Source organism: Zeus faber (assembly GCF_960531495.2).
Source record: "Zeus faber genome assembly, chromosome: 12".
Classification (NCBI taxonomy): Eukaryota; Metazoa; Chordata; class Actinopteri; order Zeiformes; family Zeidae; genus Zeus; species Zeus faber.
The window spans coordinates 31,791,151-31,810,031 of NC_137196.1; the positions used below are offsets into that span (position 1 = coordinate 31,791,151).

Below are 18,881 nucleotides of genomic sequence, written 5' to 3' on the forward strand. Positions count from 1 at the left end.
CCAGAGCAGATGGACGCACGTCATGACAGGGCTGCTCTCCTGTGTGTGTGTGTGGGGGGGGGTTTACCTGTTGCTCAATGATTACTCTAGTGAGGCAACAGGTGTACAGCCACACTGATCCTGGGACAAGTTACCTAGACCCAGGACAGGTGTGGCTGCTCAAACCACATCATCCCCACACCACAGCACCAGTGGAAATATGTTTTATTATATCTGCCATGAAGGTGACGGAATAAATCTGCTTCTCTGCAAAGATCTTCAACCCCCCGATAAATAAAACATTCTCTGTCAGTGAAATTACAACAGCTTTACCAAATACACGAGAGAGAGACATGAGTCAGAGCAGGATTCAAGAAATAAGCAAATAAAAACCAAAGTGAAGTGTTGTGGGTTCCGGGGCTGACCATGACCTTTGACCTCCCGGTGGAAGAATGCAAGGAATGTAAAAAGAAAGTTTTTCTTTGGGGGTTGGTTGGTGGCGTGGAGCGTTTGAAAAACACGTTGATTTTAGAGATTTTTGTCCGTTACGGAGTTTAAAGGACCATTTCCCTATTTTCCAACTCTTATTAAAATGTTGGTTTCCATGCGTTGGAAGGTGATCTGCTGAGCAGCTTCAAGCAAAAACCCTAAATCCGCTTTTGTAAAAGTGAAACTCACGTCATAGACACGTGTGTCTTGCTATGTTACACTGAATGAAACGGATGCAAACTGCATCTCCTCAGGTTTTTCAGGCTTTTATTGACTCTTTTTGCTCCATCTGCACTCAAGTAAAATACGAGAAACAGGAAGTTGCGTGGCTTCCTACTGACAACCTGCTGGAGCACATTACACTCTGGAGTCACTGCAGTGATAGAGTGGTTTGAAATAAAATGTGATATAACTGTTATTTAAAACATGTGAAACAAGGTGTGACTCATGTGAGTTTAACATATCATTATTATTATTATTATTATTATTATTATATGAACAAAACAAACATCCCAATTTGTAGGGATTTGAGGAAGATGAATAAAAAACCTCTACATCGGAATTTCAACAAGACGCTTCCATCTTTTGGAAACGGCGACAAAACGAAAATGAAGGGAGAATGATAACTCAAAGTTTCTCTGTACATGAAAGGACGGTTAATAATCCAGCGATTATTAACACATAATAAGATAATTATTACCAATAACAATTTTTACCAAAATGTCGACTTAAAAGTCGACATTTTGGGACGGGAACATGTGCTGAGCGGGGCTGAGGGGCGCGGCCGGGTGGCACTTCTTGAGGTGCAGCTTGAGGCTGTACTTGACGATGAAGCTGCGGGAGCAGAGCGTGCAGGCGTACGGCCGCTCCCCGGAGTGCACGCTCAGGTGCGACTTGAGGTGCGCCGACTGCGTGAACTTCTTGCCGCACTGCTCGCAGCTGAACGGCCGCTCGCCCGTGTGGATGCGCATGTGCACCTCCAAGTTCTGGGAGGTGGCGTAGGTCTTACTGCAGACGGCGCAGACGTAGCGCCGGCCCCGCCCGCCTTGGTCCCGGTACAGCCCGAAGCCCCCCGCCTCCCCCTCCTCCAGGTCCAGGCAGCTGCCGCTCTCTGACAGCTGACACTCGCTGGGCGTGGCCCCCGACACGCTCACCAGCTTCAGCCCGAAGGCGTCGCCGTCGAAGGCGTCGCTCTGGAAGGCGGCAAAGCCCCCGTGGGGACGTGGCGCTTTGCCCCACACCAGGAGGTCCAGGTCCGCCCGGCTCCCCGGGGACCGGCTCTCCCCCGGAGGCTCGTCGCCCCCGAAGTGTCCGTCGGCGCCGGATGCGGGGGAGCCACAGTCCCGCTGCGCCAGACGGACGTCGCAGCGAGCCCCGAGCCTGCCGTCGCCCCCCGCCGGGCCGGAGGGTCCCGGCTCGGCGGGAGGACGCTCCGCCACGTAGTGCGGAGCCGCCTTCTTCAGCTTGGAGGCGTGGTCGGAGGAGCGGCGCTCGGCCTGGAACACGCAGTCCTCGCTTCCCGGCCACAGCCTCTTCTTCCTGCCCTGCGGCCCGGCGGCGCCCTCTATGGACGACGCCCTGACCGACCTCCCGTCTGCTGAGCTGCTGGTGCCTGGGAGGAGAGGAGAGGTTAGTGCTGTCGCCAAAATGACCTCTGACCTTCACCCAAAACACTCCGCCAACACCACGACGACAGAATTTCAAACTTTGAGGCAGGAGTTCGGCAGGATCTCATTCAATGATTTTTCCACTGATGAACATTTCAAACATCAGCATCAACTTCTCAGTTTGTCCAGAAAATATTTAAAGATTCAAGACAAGCGTCATCAGTCTAAGAAAGAAATAAACTGTTGATTACAGTGATATTTCATAGAAAATGCTTAACTTTCAAACAAAGAATCCACATTGTAATCTATTCACCAAATGAAACGATAGAATTGATTGGTACAGATGTGCTGCTACAAGCTTCTGTTTCAACGCTGAAACCTTTTATCACACACACACACACACACACACACACACACACACACACACACACACACACACACACACACACACACACACACACACAGACAGACAGACAGACAGACAGACAGACAGACAGACAGACAGACAGACAGACAGACGCTGCATCAAGACAATAAGGAAACATTGAGACATTTTAGAATTCTCCATATTGAAGTGATGAAGAAACATAAACATGAGAATAAACCAAAACAACGACATTTCTCAAATACATGTCTACGTCACTGTACCACGACACGAGGCCTCATTTGTGGAGGTGGAAGTAAAACCTCTGACGGGCGGAGAACCCTCAACCCTTCACCCGACACAGATTCAATAAATAATTTGGTTATTTGACCAAAAACCTGCCACACCCTGCACCAACCTTCATCCAAGGTGTCGTTGCTGTCGGAGTCTTCGTCTTTGATCAGCACCACGTCTGGAAGCTGCAGAAGCAAGAAAGTATGAAGACGTACATATAGAAGTACAGTACATCCACAAATACAACACCTACTCTGACTGCTACAGTATTATCACTAAACCAGGACACGGCCATGACACTAGTTCAGGTTTATTGCCTAACGCCATTTTCTTTGTTCTTTTTGAATTCTTATTACTTTATTGTTGATGTCCGTTTTACTGTGAGATTCTGTTCCCTCCAGTGGATGATCAACCTGGAGGGAAATGTCAGTGTCATAGCAACTCACATCAAAATAAGCAATAATATAAATAAGGCAATAGAATAAAAAAAGAAAACAAATCAAGAGTAAAGTATATACATGGATCAGCCACAACATTAAAACCACTAATAACACTAATACTGTGTAGCCCCCCCCCCCCCGTGTCCCCAAAACAGCTGTGAGGTGGAGGCTTGGACTCCACCAGACTCTGAAGGTGTCCTGTGGTATCTGGCACCAAGACGTTAGCAGCAGATCTTTTAAGTCCTGGAAGTTGGAGGTGGGGCCCCCATGGATCAGGCTTGTTGTTCCAGCACATCCCTCAGATGCTCCGTCGGATCAGACCCTAACCACACCCATCCACATGATGTAGAAGAAAGGGTGATTCATCAGACCTCCACCTTCTTCCACTGCTCCATGGTCCAGTTGTGACGCTGACGTGTCCATTGTAGGTGCTTTCAGGGGTGGACAGGGGTCAACATGGACACTGTGAGCTCCCATACGCAGCAAGCTGCCATGCACTGTGTTCTACACCTTTCTATCATAGCAACATTCACTTTTCAACTACTGTGCTACAGTAGTTCTTCTGTGGCATCGAACCAGACGGACTAGACTTCACTCTCCATGTGCATCAATGAGCCTTGGGCCCATGACCCTGTGGCCGGTTCAGCGGTCGTCCTTCCTTGGACACTTTTAGTAAGTAGTAACCACTCAAACAGCCCATAAGACCTGTGCTTGTGGAGATGCTCTGACCCAGTCGTCCAGCATCACAATGTGCTCCTTGTCAAAGTGGCTCAGATCCTTACGCTGCTTCAGCACATCAACTTCAACAACTCACTCTTCACCTGCCTCCTCACAATAACACTATAAATATATATATATATATATATAAAATAATAACAATAATATATATATATAATATAACAGTTTTATATATAATAATACAGGAGTGATGCCAGCCAGCCACCTCTCTTCCTGACGAGCTCATCACCTTCTACGCATGGTTTGAGGCGAGCGACACCATCCCGGCTTCAAGGCTAGCGGAGGACCAGGATGACTGCACTCTGTTGCTGTCTACGGCTGACGTGTGGAGAGCTCTTAAAAGAGTAAACCCTCGGAAGTCTCCAGGGCCTGATGGCGTTCCAGGCCATGAGGCCATGGCCAGGAAAACAACCTCTCTCAACGTCTGCAAGACTAAAGAGATGATGGTGGACGACAGGAAACAACAGCGTCAACGGAGCTGAAGTGGAGAGAGTCTCCTGCTTCAAGTTCCTCGGTGTGTTCATCAGTGATGACCTCTCCTGGTCCAGGCAATAAAAGCTGCCCGAAAGCGCCTGTTCTTCCCGAGAAGACTCAAGAAGTTTGGCATGTCTGTCAGGACTCTCACCAGCTTCTACCGATGCACCACCGAGGGCATCTTACCGGCCGCATCACCGGCCGATCTTACCGGGCATCTTACCGGCCGCATCACCTGGCGATTGGCGGCGGAGCAGCCGCCGTACCAGGCGGCTGCTCCGCCGCCGATCGCCAGGCGCTCCAGAGGGCGGGGAAGACAGCGGAGCGCGTCATTGGCCGCCACCTCCCCTCCGAGCAAGGCATCTACCGCACGTGACGCCTCAGGAAAGTCACAAAGGGCGACAGCCACCCAGGCTACAGACTGTTGACGCTGCTGCCGTCTGCTGAACGTTAGCGGAGCAGCCGGGCACGGACGACCAGCCTCACCAACACTTTTTACCCTCAGGTCATCAGGCTTCTCAAGCTGCAACATCTGTCGTCACCTCTGTCAATTGAATGTACGTCACCACAACTACATGTACACGTCCAGCGGCACTGCTTCACTTTATATTTACATCCATGTTTTGTGCAGTACCCTGACCTGTTTCTGTTTGAACTGCTACAACGTTCCAATTATTTTAGTTTCTGTTTTAGGATTATTTTTCTCATTTTTATTTTATGTACATACACTGGGACCTCTTGCCCCGATTTGTAACATCGACTCTTACTGGTTTTTTTATATTACTCTTATTTGAATTAAAAAATATATATTTCCTCCTTATATTTGCCTTGTTATTTGATCTTTTTATGCCACTACAAAGTTGCTGCCTGTCCTGCCCCAAGAATTTCATTGTACTGAATGACCGTGTGTCGTACTGTACACTTGACAAATAAAACACCTTGAACTTTAATAGTAATAATATTAATAATAATATTATAAATATCAAAAATCTCAATGTTATTCACTTCACCTGTCAGTGGTTTAATGTTGTGGTTGTGTGTCAATACACAATAAAAAATACACTGTTGATAAACATAAAAATGCACAGAAAAATGTAAAATAAATAAAGTATCTTTATAAAATATCTATTGATTCAGCACAGACTCTGCTTCTACGTGTAGAACCGGATTTAAACAGTTTAAAGCAGGAGGGTGGTGCTGACCTCCCTGCCAGTGAAGCTGCTCCCGGCATCACCAAGCCGCTCCGTGTCCGGAGTCTGGCCGGGCCCCTCGGCCCCTGGCCCTGCCGGTCCACCGGTCTGTCCCCCGGTCAGTCCCAGGCCCAGGGTCTGTCCCAGGGTCTGTCCCCCGGTCAGTCCCGGGCCCAGGGTCTGTCCCCCGGTCAGTCCCAGGCCCAGGGTCTGTCCCAGGGTCTGTCCCCCGGTCAGTCCCGGGCCCAGGGTCTGTCCCCCGGTCAGTCCCAGGCCCAGGGTCTGTCCCAGGGTCTGTCCCCCGGTCAGTCCCGGGGTCTGTCCCCCGGTCAGTCCCGGGGTCTGTCCCGGCACTATGATGGACTCTATGAGCCGCAGCTTGCTCCGCAGCGCCTGGTTCTCGCTCCGCAGCGCGGCGTAGCGCTCCCCAACCAGCCCGCAGATCTCCGCCACCGCGGCCTCGGTCAGCGCCGCCATGATGGCGGTCAGCTGCTCCCGTAGGGCCCGGGGGGTGGAGGCTGCCATGACGGACACCATGCTCCCCGGCGGCAGGCTCTCCTACACGGGCAGAGGCTGGAACCTGGTGCTTGACGGCGGCTGGACGGAGCTGGAGCTGGAGCTGGAGCTGGAGCTCAGGACTCAGGAGCGTCCGCCCGGTGCCACCATGGAGGAACGGAAGTGGCGCCGTCTCCTGCCTGACACTTCCGGCGGATTTTCACACTAAAAGTCCCGCAAAGACCACGCGCTTCACCGAGGGAAGAGAACACGTGACAAAGATTCCGATGAAAATCAAACGATCGTGAGAAAACAACGTGAAACTTTTTAGAACACGAAGCAAAGCGAGAAGAGAAGCGAACGTTACGATTCCAAGTGTCACAGTCAGTGGCCTGTAGCCCCGGAATGAAGTGACTTACATCTATTGGCAATTTGATTTTAATCTCTTTGTCCATACACAGTATATGTGTGTGAGTGTATATATGTATATATATATATATATATATATATATATATATACATATATATATATATATATATATATATATATACATATATATATATATATATATATATATGTATATATATATATATATATATATATATATATATATATATATATATATATAGTTCAAGTGATGTTACTTTATTAGTCATATTCAAGTTATGTTGTAACTTTATTAGACATATTCTAGTTATGTTGTAACTTTATTAGTCATATTCAAGTTATGTTGTAACTTTATTAGTCATATTCAAGTTGTTGTAACTTTATTAGTCATATTCTAGTTATGTTGTAACTTTATTAGTCATATTCAAGTTGTTGTAACTTTATTAGTCATAGTTCAAGTTATGTTGTAACTTTATTAGTCATATTCAAGTTGTTGTAACTTTATTAGACATATTCTAGTTATGTTGTAACTTTATTAGTCATAGTTCAAGTGATGTTACTTTATTAGTCATATTCAAGTTATGTTGTAACTTTATTAGTCATATTCAAGTTGTTGTAACTTTATTAGTCATATTCTAGTTATGTTGTAACTTTATTAGTCATATTCAAGTTGTTGTAACTTTATTAGTCATAGTTCAAGTTATGTTGTAACTTTATTAGTCATATTCAAGTTGTTGTAACTTTATTAGACATATTCAAGTGATGTTGTAACTTTATTAGTCATAGTTCAAGTGATGTTATTTTATTAGTCATATTCAAGTTATGTTGTAACTTTATTAGTCATAGTTCAAGTGATGTTACTTTATTAGTCATATTCAAGTTATGTTGTAACTTTATTAGTCATAGTTCAAGTTATGTTGCTTTATTAGTCATATTCAAGTTATGTTGTAACTTTATTAGTCATAGTTCAAGTTATGTTGTAACTTTATTAGTCATATTCAAGTTATGTTGTAACTTTATTAGTCATATTCAAGTTATGTTGTAACTTTATTAGTCATAGTTCAAGTTATGTTGTAACTTTATTAGTCATATTCAAGTTATGTTGTAACTTTATTAGTCATTGTTTAAGTTATGTTGTAACTTTATTAGTCATATTCAAGTTATGTTGTAACTTTATTAGTCATTGTTTAAGTTATGTTGTAACTTTATTAGGCATATTCAAGTTATGTTGTAACTTTATTAGTCATATTCAAGTTATGTTGTTACTTTATTAGTCATATTCAAGTTGTTGTAACTTTATTAGTCATAGTTCAAGTGATGTTACTTTATTAGTCATAGTTCAAGTTATGTTGTAACTTTATTAGTCATAGTCCAAGTTATGTTGTAACTTTATTAGTCATAGTTCAAGTGATGTTACTTTATTAGTCATAGTTCAAGTTATGTTGTAACTTTATTAGTCATATTCAAGTTGTTGTAACTTTATTAGTCATATTCAAGTTATGTTGTAACTTTATTAGTCATATTCAAGTTGTTGTAACTTTATTAGTCATATTCAAGTTATGTTGTAACTTTATTAGTCATATTCAAGTTCTTGTATCTTTATTAGTCATTGTTCAAGTGATGTTGTAACTTTATTAGTCATAGTTCAAGTGATGTTGTAACTTTATTAGTCATATTCAAGTTGTTGTAACTTTATTAGTCATATTCAAGTTATGTTGTAACTTTATTAGTCATTGTTCAAGTTGTTGTAACTTTATTAGTCATAGTTCAAGTGATGTTGTAACTTTATTAGTCATATTCAAGTTGTTGTAACTTTATTAGTCATATTCAAGTTATGTTGTTACTTTATTAGTCATATTCAAGTTATGTTGTAACTTTATTAGTCATATTCAAGTTGTTGTAACTTTATTAGTCATATTCAAGTTATGTTGTAACTTTATTAGTCATAGTTCAAGTGATGTTACTTTATTAGTCATATTCAAGTTATGTTGTAACTTTATTAGTCATAGTTCAAGTTATGTTGTAACTTTATTAGTCATAGTTCAAGTTTGTTACTTTATTAGTCATATTCAAGTTGTTGTAACTTTATTAGTCATAGTTCAAGTGATGTTGTAACTTTATTAGTCATATTCTAGTTATGTTGTAACTTTATTAGTCATATTCAAGTTGTTGTAACTTTATTAGTCATAGTTCAAGTTATGTTGTAACTTTATTAGTCATATTCAAGTTCTTGTAACTTTATTAGTCATATTCAAGTTATGTTGTAACTTTATTAGTCATAGTTCAAGTGATGTTACTTTTTTAGTCATAGTTCAAGTTATGTTGTAACTTAATTAGTCATAGTTCAAGTGATGTTACTTTATTAGTCATAGTTCAAGTTATGTTGTAACTTTATTAGTCATATTCAAGTTGTTGTAACTTTATTAGTCATATTCAAGTTGTTGTAACTTTATTAGTCATAGTTCAAGTGATGTTACTTTATTAGTCATATTCAAGTTATGTTGTAACTTTATTAGTCATTGTTCAAGTTATGTTGTAACTTTATTAGTCATATTCAAGTTATGTTGTAACTTTATTAGTCATTGTTCAAGTTATATTGTAACTTTATTAGTCATATTCAAGTTATGTTGTGACTTTATTAGTCATTGTTCAAGTTATGTTGTAACTTTATTAGTCATATTCAAGTTATGTTGTGACTTTATTAGTCATTGTTCAAGTTATGTTGTAACTTTATTAGTCATATTCAAGTTGTTGTAACTTTTGTCATAATTCAAGTCATCTTGCAACTGCATTAGTCATATTCATGTTGTAACTTTAGTCATATTCAAGTTATGTTGTAACTTTATTAGTCATGGTTCAAGTAAGATATATAGTTAGTTATGCATTAATGAAAAATACACACAAGCACGTTCCGTGTTGGAAATTTTCAAGCACAGAAAATGTACTAAATCAATTTTGTATGAATTTCTGGGATGTTCAGACAGAGCGAGTAGCCCACGTACAGTTCTACGTTTCCAGGATCCAACACAGCAAGGACAACAAAGCCTCATGAGAGATTGCACACGTTTTAATGTCAGGTACTTGTGGGTCTGTACACCAGCTTATAAACACTCTACAAGTTGCTACAGGATCTTTATCCTCAGGTCAGCATAACACAGGCCTGAAGAGGAGCCATGCTGGCCCCTATCTGTATCATGAGGTAAGAATTTCTCAAACTGTTTGTGGTTGTAATTTGTAAGGCTGCCCCCAAATAGTCGACCAAATGTTCGTCGACGAGAAGAGTCTTAGTCGACCAAGATTTTCATTGGTCGGTTGGTCGCAGGAAAAAAAGCTAACTCCACTGAGGAGCCGCAGCTTGTCAAAATTAACCTAAGAACCTATATGCGGGGACCGCTGTATGGAACGCTAGAGGATATTTAAATTTGAAACAAATTTTAACAGAAATAAATGTCTCCTTGCCGAATGTTCCGACACATTCAGAAGAATGATTACAGTTTGTTTTGATGAGCGGTTTTTGCCAGGAATTAACAGCTTGCTTGCAACTGGCTTGCTTCATGCGTAAGTGCTGTGCAGCGCTTGTAAATTAAATTTATATTTAAAAATGAACAAAATGTTCAGCCCCCTTGCTGATTGTTCAGACACATTCTGAATAGGGATGTCCCTTACAACTCATTTTCCTGACGTTTAAACTTCTCGACGAGTCTAAAAGTTAAAAAAAATGGCGTATGTTATAAAAAAGATATATTATAAGAGACATTTGAAATCTGTTAATCACATTCCTCAATAACCAAATTGTATTTTAAATGTTCCGACGGAGCAGACCGAGACGGGCCGGTGGTTCGCGGCGCCCCGGGGGGGCCGGGGACAGGGAAGGCGCAGCCACGGGAAGCGCCGAGGTCGGGGCGCTGTAAAGCCAGCGGCTGGACGGGGATCCCGGACAGTGATCTGTGGCCCTGGGTAATGCTCCCGACGAGCGGTCCGCCATGAGGGGACGCTGACACCGGGAAAACGATCTTCCATACGCCACATTTCGGGGCAAACGATGTCACCATGTCATTTAGATGTGTACATTAATAAAATAACAATAGGCCCCAATAAGTTCAGCCGATGTAATGTTTAACCGCTGTCATTAACAGGCGGCTTGTTGGTGTGGTTATTAGGTTTTAAATTGATCTGTAATGTAACATGGTGTTAACAATGTTAGTTACAACATTCTCTCTCAGCCCTGGAACTCAAACCATTTTCTGATGCCCCAAAAACATATATTTAAATTGATTAATATCAAACGTGCGACGATTAGCCGACTAGGAAAATCTTTAGTCGGGGGCAGCCCTACTAATTCCTTCATCTCAGAAACCAAAAAAAACAGGGTTCCTACCAAGGCAATCCGGATGGTTACAAATGTAAGGCTTAAAACACCAAAAGTTAGCACTAGTTCTATTAGTTCTTTAAAAAAGTTCTGGAAAAAGGCAATGAAATAAAAAAAAATACTTAAATTATCTGAGAAACAACTGTTACAGTTTGTGTCCGGAGTCCCATGGAGGCTTGAATCCAAAACACCCCCAATCCCAGCAGAAGAGTTGTACTGAGCAGACGAGAGGGACCATGTCCCCACGGGGCAGTCTGGTGTTCCTGTGGTCCTTACAGGATCAGGTGGTGTTCCTGTGGTCCTTACAGGATCAGGTGGTGTTCCTGTGGTCCTCACGGGGTCGGGTGGTGTTTCTGTGGTCCTCACAGGGTCGGGTGGTGTTTTTGCTGATGTATGCGCAGGTTCTGCTTCCCAGCGAAGCGCTTCCCGCAGTGCTGGCAGGCAAAGGGCCGCTCCCCGGTGTGCACGCTCTGGTGCGTCTTCAAGTGGCCCGACTGCGTGAAACGCTTGCCGCACTGCGCGCAGCTGTACGGCCGTTCGCCTGTGTGCACGCGCACGTGGGTCTCTAGGCTGCGCGACGAGGTGAAGCACTTGCCGCAGTAGCTGCAGATGAAGCGGCGGTCCCGGCAGATGAAGCGGTTCAGATCCCCCGGCTCCATCTTGGCCGGGGCGGCGAGGCCCAGCGGCAGCGGGAAGCCGGCGGGGTCGCGGTGCTCGGGCTTGAGGTACGGCCGGTGGGGGACGGGCAGCAGGTTGTTCCAGGACGAGCACATCTCCACCTCCACGTCGTAGGGCAGCGAGCCCAGCAGGGACGCGCCCCGCTTGGGCTCCGGGATCCCGGGCGAGGACCCGGCACTCTCCCCCCCCGCGAGGAGGAAGGGTCGCCCGGTGCCGTGGGGGGGCTCGGAATCCGACTCGGAGGCCAAGTCAAACGCGGCGTCGGAGGAGTCGTTGTGGGCGTCGCCCCCCGCCGGGCTGCGACACCCCGCCCCGCGAGGAGACCCCGGCCCTGTGGGAGACCCGGCCCGGCCCGGCGCCCCTCTGGAGTCGTCCTGTTCGGCGTTGCCGTGGTGATGGCGCTGCCTCAGGGCGGCGGCGGTCGAACAGGCGAGGACGACCCCCGAGGGCCCCTCCTCCCCGTCGTCCGGCTCCCGCAGCTGAGCCTCGGTCCCTGGAGGAAGGAGAACCAGGAGGCGTCGTGAACATCCTTTCAAAAGAAGGTGACTGAGTAGTGGGTGAGAACGGTCGGTAGGAACACAGTGATCCGGTTCTGATCTGATGCAGAACTTCTACTGAACAGTTCAGACTCAAACAGGAGTCAACCTAGGAGCTCTGTCACGTAGTGCCAGCACAGCCCCCCCCCGCTGGGCAGCGTATCCATGACAACGGACTGACGGATCCCTTGAGAAATTAGCTTTGTCGATTAAATACCGAGCTCTATGGTGAAGTAGTACGATATCAGACAAAAACATAAAACTGGTGTCATGAATAATCTTATGTCAGGATCAAATCTTCTCCGCAGCAGGAATCTAACGTTACAAATGACTGAATGATCAGAGGATTTAAAAACTGAAAGCTGGACCCGCACCGGTGTGGAGCCTCACCGTCCTCGTTGAGTAGCAGCTCCTCAGGAGGTCCAGGACCACAAGGAGGACCCGGGCTGCTGTGTTCCTCTGCTGGAACCTCCTCCTTGATCAGAACCACGTCTGGATCCTGGAACTCCTGCAACTCCTGCGTCGCCAGGAGACGCAGGTTCACCTGCACGGATGGACATCAGGGTCACGAGATGAGCTGGGAAATCCTTAGAACCATTAGTGATGCATCATTAGAACAACCATCATTAGAAACACCATCAGTAGAACCCACATCCAGCAGAACAGAACATCCAGCAGTGTCTGATGGTTCTACTGACGGTAGACCCATCATCTACGACGTTTCCTGGTACTATCAGGAGGGACAGTGTGTACATGATGATGTATGTATGTATTACATGTCTTCATGTTTGCTCTTCAGTTAGATGTTGACATGTTGTTCTGCGGCTGAAAGGTTAGGGTTTATTATCGTTTATTGCCAATTGTTTCTATTTTTGAATGACTTTATTTGTTATTGCCAATTAGTTCAGATGTGTGCTTCACCCCTAGGGATGAATGAAGTATTCATCCACATCCAGGACACCATACAACATACTTTACTGTTCCTGAGGAACATGGTTTCTTGTCGTTGGAGCAAAGAAGAGGATTCAACAGAGAAAGACGCAGACGCAGCTGAGTGCTGCCAAATAACAAACATGTTCACCAGTCAGGCAACAGGCCCCTCAAAAACACTATCTCCTTCCTTCCATCCACCCTCCATCCATCTAGTTTACACTTGAACAGATCAGAGGTGTTGTGAGAGAAAAATGTGGAAAAGCACAAACGGACGATTTGAAAAGTCGATAAAATCTGATTTCCAGTAGAAAGTTAAAACTGGTTCCAGAAAAGTCATCGACGGTGGACGGTGTAAAGGAGCGCAGTGGGTGGAGGATGTTTGATCCTCCTTCCACAGAGAAGGTGGAAATGTATCAAGGTCAATATGCTGTGAATGGGAGACAAAAACATTAACTTTATATCGACATTTTCACATCAAACGTTCACACAACTGTGTTCTTGAGGTGAAATGACGGAACAATATCACAAATGTGTCATTTGATATAGTACAACTACAAATGTAGGATCACAACTTCTCATACATACATAAAAATAAATATATATATATATTTACTTAAAGCTGTTTTACAGTACAATTATAAACACGTGATCACAACGTCTTTTTTATATATATATATATATATATATTTTTTTTACATGTGTTCATCATTACTACTGCAAGAGGGAGAATCACCACGGGTGACACAAATACATATAGAAACAAACAACAACATGTACATGGAAAAACATAAACATAGAAACAAACAACATGTACATGGAAAAACATAAATAAACAACATGTACATGGAAAAACATAAACAAACAACATGTACATGGAAAAACAGAAACATAAAAACAAACAACATGTACATGGAAAAACATAAACAAACAACAACATGTACATGGAAAAATAGAAACAAACAACACGTACATGGAAAAACAAACATAAACAAAACAACATGTACATGGAAAAACAGAAACAAACAACATGTACATGGAAAAACATAAACATAGAAACAAACAACATGTACATGGAAAAACATAAACAACATGTACATGGAAAAATAGAAACAAACAACAACATGTACATGGAAAAACAAACAGAAACAAACAACATATACATGGAAAAACACAAACAGAACAAACAACATGTACATGGAAAAACATAAACAACATGTACATGGAAAAATAGAAACAAACAACAACATGTACATGGAAAAACAAACAGAAACAAACAACATGTACATGGAAAAACACAAACAGAACAAACAACATGTACATGGAAAAACACAAACAGAAACAAACAACATGTACATGGAAAAACACAAACAGAAACAAACAACATGTACATGGAAAAACACAAACAGAAACAAACAACATGTACATGGAAAAACACAAACAGAAACAAACATGTACATGGAAAAACAGACATAGAAACAAACAAACAACATGTACATGGAAAAACATAGACATAGAAACAAACAAACAACATGTACATGGAAAAACATAAACATAGAAACAAACAACATGTACATGGAAAAACATAAACAAACATGTACACAAAAACAAACATCAGACGACAACATGTATTGAAACAGTGACTCAGGTCCAGAAAAACTACAACTGGTGACGTGGCCTCTTCCTGTCTTAGTTATGACAGTAAATGAGGGAGAAAAGGAGAAGAATGCAACCAGGAGGCTGCTGGGGTGTGTGTGTGTGTGTGTGTGTGTGTGTGTGTGTGAGAGGTGTCTACCGGTGAGTGTACATGACTAATCCCAGTTGGTACTGGTGTAGAAGGTATAAGGTATTATGTTGCGGTGCCTTCTTTGATTTCCTTCTAAATCAAATGACATATTTCTGATATTTTTTCTGTCATTTCAAATTCAGAACACAGGTGTGTTAAAATTTTATGTGAAAATGTCAATATACAAGTTGATGTTTTTATTTGTTCTCCCACTGGCAGCGTATTGCCTTGATAGAGGTACGTGATCATATGTGATCATACGTCATGTGTTTTCTGGACGTTAGATGTTGGAACGTCTGTTGCTCACACACAGGCCTCCTGTTTACTGCTCTCACTCTACATCTTCCTGTGTAAATGAGTCATAGCGGAGGCCTGGCAGCGTCACCTCTTCCCGTGGAGGACTCCCCTCGGCCGCTGCCTCCAGCGCTGGGAGGCGTTGGGCTCGGCTCAGAGCAGCTCGCTGCAGTTTGCTGCTTCGATCTGGGAATGGAAGAGAACAAACGTCAGCGCACGGCCTCCAGCTGGGAGCTGCTGGATACGAACGTGCTGCTGCAGCGCTAGGAGCATGCGTGAACGCACGGAAACTCATTTCATTGCACATATTAAGGGGAATAATTCAATATCGGTCATCTTTAAGTGGTGCATTTTTATTTACTATTTCATTTCCATCTATAAATGTAAAACACTCTGAGTTGTTGTTTATGAAAAGAGGAAACTCCACTGCGTGGTGGTTGAAATCAAGCCTTACTACCAGAAACAAACAGACCCTGGTTGAGCTTCAACGTTCTTTATTTAACACAAAACGACAGAAATGAAAGATGAATCGATGCACTTTGTAAAACAGTGACAGCAGTTTCTCTCCGTACCTTTGTCCGCAGAGTTCTTATACGTTCTAAAAGGTGGGTGTCGCACATCTTGTTCTTCATACAATACTTTGCAGTTATCGTCAGAGTGCGTTCAGTGCTACGATCTCATCGTGAACGTGCAAGACAAGCAGCAGATGAGACGGACGCCTGCAGCCTGCAGCTTTAGAGGGCAGCATCAATATCTAAGAGCTCAAGCCCTGCTTCACTTCCTACCTTTACCATATTGTCTTATTTCGACACACACAGACAAGGACGAAGGGAATGTGGTGTGGCCTTCACCGGCTGGGAAACAACTAAATAACCTGACGGGTGGTGGCACCACCCTCCTCTCACCCGGTGCACAGAGGGAATCCTTCCCCTTCTGCTGCTGGGTCACTTTGTGAGCAAAGGTATACGAGCAAGTCTCTCTCTAGAAAAGTTATTATAATGTAAAGGATATTACAATTGATATGAATACATTATAATAACAAATAATTATTTGTGAACTATACATAGAAAAATACATACAATTATAATGTATTAAAATGATTATATACTTAAGGCACGTTGGTACTTGTAAATTAAAATGTGATTCGTTCATATTTGGAGTTAAAACTAATACAGAATACAGCTTACATACATACATACATACATATAATTATCATAACCAATTCAAAATGTAAAATTATATCGAAAGAATTGCAACGTATAAGACAATACAGTACATGGCTGACAATAATACCGTCATAAATTTGAATTTCATTGGAATAACAAATGACCACCACTATATTGTATGCATATATCTCTCTGTACTGGTGTTTACCCAGGCAGAGCTCCATCCCCGCGGCCTGCAGCCCGTCGCTGCCCAGCACGGAGCAGTGTCCCCGGGCGACGATGCTGTCGATGAGCTGCAGCTTGCTCCGCAGCGCCTGGTTCTCCTGCAGGCTGCGGGACAGCTGCAGCTGCAGGGCGGCCTGGCTCTCCTCCACCAGCCCCAGGACCTCCGCCACGGCGGCCCGGGCCAGGGCCTCCATAATGGAGCTGAGCTGGGTGTGGAACGCGCCGTAGGTGGCCATGGCGGGGGAAGTGAAGCCGCTGGACGGAGGCTGGAACGGGACGGACACGGAGCGCTTCAAGATGGCGGCCGGCGCCGTGACGGGGTTTGTTGTTGTCCCGTGGCCCCGCCTCCCAGAGTCACGGTCACTTCCGCTGCGGAGCTTCAAAGTAAAGGTTCGGGACGGCTTCCATTTTTTATTTCGTTCAACTGCAACAGTGACAGTTTTGAGTGAAGGTTTTCAAACGTCTTGACACATTTGGAAACAAAAACGCTTTTATTTCTCGCGTTGAATCGATGAGTGGAGAGAAAGACAGAGATGGATGTTGGCCGACGTTCAGGTTTTCTGGAGCGCTGCCTAGCGGCCATTAGCCAAACTGCAGCTTGAAGCACTTCCGCATGGGCTGAATCACCCGGATGTAGCGCCGGCGGCTCGCTTGAGTGGTTTCCATAGCAACGCGGGCCGCGGCGGAGCATGGTTTTCAGTGAGTTGAACATTTCAAATCAACTGAGACGTTGAGCAGCAGTTTATGGATTTGAATATTGTAAGATTGTCTCTTGTTCCTGGCGTGTAAAACCTCAATAAAATGGAGGCTTGGTTGGTTATTTTGGCCAATTTTCATGTCAGTAAAGTGGTTAATTGTTGTTAGCATCAAAGCTAATCGATGAGCCCGTTTATAATATACAGCGTTACAATATATTACAAATAACACCAACAATAATAACAATAATAATAATAATAATAATAATAATAACAATAATAATAATAATAATAAAGCAACCAACTGTCATGTCACTCAGTCTTAAACTCTTTTTTCCCTGTCATGAATTTAAATTCATGACTTTTATTCATGCAATATATACAAATATATATATATATATATATATATATATATATATATACACAATATATGCACAATTACCCGAATTTACACTGTGAAGTGTTAATACAAAGTTTTATGATTTATTTTATTTCATTTTTTATCATTTCATTCATTATTATTATTATTTTATTATTGCATATTTGTTGTAATGTGTTGTTTGTTGTTATATTTGTTGTTATTTGTTGTTATATTTGTTGTTATATTTGTTGTTATTTGTTGTTATATTTGTTGTAATGTGTTGTTATTTGTTGTTATATTTGTTATAATGTGTTGTTGTTGTTTGTTGTTATATTTGTTGTAATGTGTTGTTATTTGTTGTTATATTTGTTGTAATGTGTTGTTGTTGTTTGTTGTTTTATTTGTTGTAATGTGTTGTTGTTGTTTGTTGTTTTATTTGTTGTAATATGTTGTTGTTATATTTGTTGTAATGTGTTCTGCTGTAACACTGCAATTACCGCCCGTGGCTCCGTTATATAAATGCACTGGATACAACAAGTACGTCTACTTTTAAATACTTAAACTAGATTTAAGAATACTTTTACGTTGTTTTATTGGACAGTGTAAAAAGTGTCGTTGACTCAAAAAACAAAAAGCTTCAGTTTGTTCAAAATATATCTTTCATTTTTCTCCACAAGAAATAGAGAAACTGAGGTGTACCATGCAATGAAAGGACAGGTTTGAATGTGTATTTTGGGTGAGCAGTCACGGAGGACATGGTGCGGCGGCGGGCGGAGCACAACGAGGGTCAGATCTGCTCCCTGGAGGAGCTCTCCCTGCACCAGCACAACCTGGAGAGGATCCAGCACCTGGAGCGCTGGTGCCGGGAGCTGAGGATCCTCTACCTGCAGAACAACCTCATCCCCAAGATCGGTCCGTTCAGAGCCCTGTTCAGCCTGTCTGTTGTTTAAATTGGCCTTGAATATATATATATATATATATATATATATATGTGTATATATATGTCTATATATATATATATATATATATATATATATATATATATAGACATATATATATAATTTTTTTTTAAATGTATATATAGCACAAATTTTACATGACAAATACAATTACATGAACTGTGTGTTTTTAAAGTTTCTAAATTGAATAGGATAATTGAATATTCATTTCACATGATCCAATTTTCCAGTTGCCAGTAAGTTGATTAAAAATAATACAAGATTATAATATATAACATATTGTAATTTATTCTCATTCATTCTTATTTTTGTACTTTTTTGGGAGGGGGATCCTAGGGAGGTGGGCTCGGTAAAAAAAAAAGTTTGTATACCACTGGTTTAGAGGGATTGAGACTTGGATTTCAACCTCCACGTTTCTTCTTCA

The 18,881-nt window shown here is 42.7% G+C and overlaps 3 protein-coding genes across 3 annotated transcripts in view; 1 reads left to right on the forward strand and 2 right to left on the reverse strand.

The window, feature by feature from the left end:
* Positions 1-1,196: 1,196 nt before the first annotated feature.
* On the reverse strand, positions 1,197-6,228 carry LOC307237778 (uncharacterized protein; the record flags this gene model as incomplete). The annotated part of the gene is made up of 3 exons (XM_080010541.1): positions 5,588-6,228; positions 2,858-2,918; positions 1,197-2,080 (listed from the first exon to the last, which is right to left on the reverse strand). Exons 1-3 carry the CDS (start codon positions 6,110-6,112, stop codon positions 1,197-1,199), a joined length of 1,470 nt encoding a protein of 489 aa, XP_079866667.1. The 5' UTR covers positions 6,113-6,228.
* A 3,296-nt stretch (positions 6,229-9,524) lies between these two features.
* On the reverse strand, positions 9,525-16,742 carry LOC307238595 (uncharacterized protein). Its single transcript, XM_080011650.1, has 4 exons — positions 16,426-16,742; positions 15,143-15,237; positions 12,432-12,585; positions 9,525-11,998 (listed from the first exon to the last, which is right to left on the reverse strand). The coding sequence occupies exons 1-4, from the start codon at positions 16,676-16,678 to the stop codon at positions 11,190-11,192; spliced, it is 1,311 nt and encodes a 436-aa protein (XP_079867776.1). The 5' UTR covers positions 16,679-16,742; the 3' UTR covers positions 9,525-11,189.
* The window catches only part of dnaaf11 (dynein axonemal assembly factor 11), a gene marked incomplete at both ends in the record, with an annotated part of 16,841 nt that continues 14,636 nt past the window's right edge, over positions 16,677-18,881 (forward strand). The window contains 2 exon segments of the mRNA XM_080010542.1: positions 16,677-16,749; positions 18,243-18,410. Of these exon segments, the coding sequence (XP_079866668.1) occupies positions 16,677-16,749; positions 18,243-18,410 (241 nt within the window).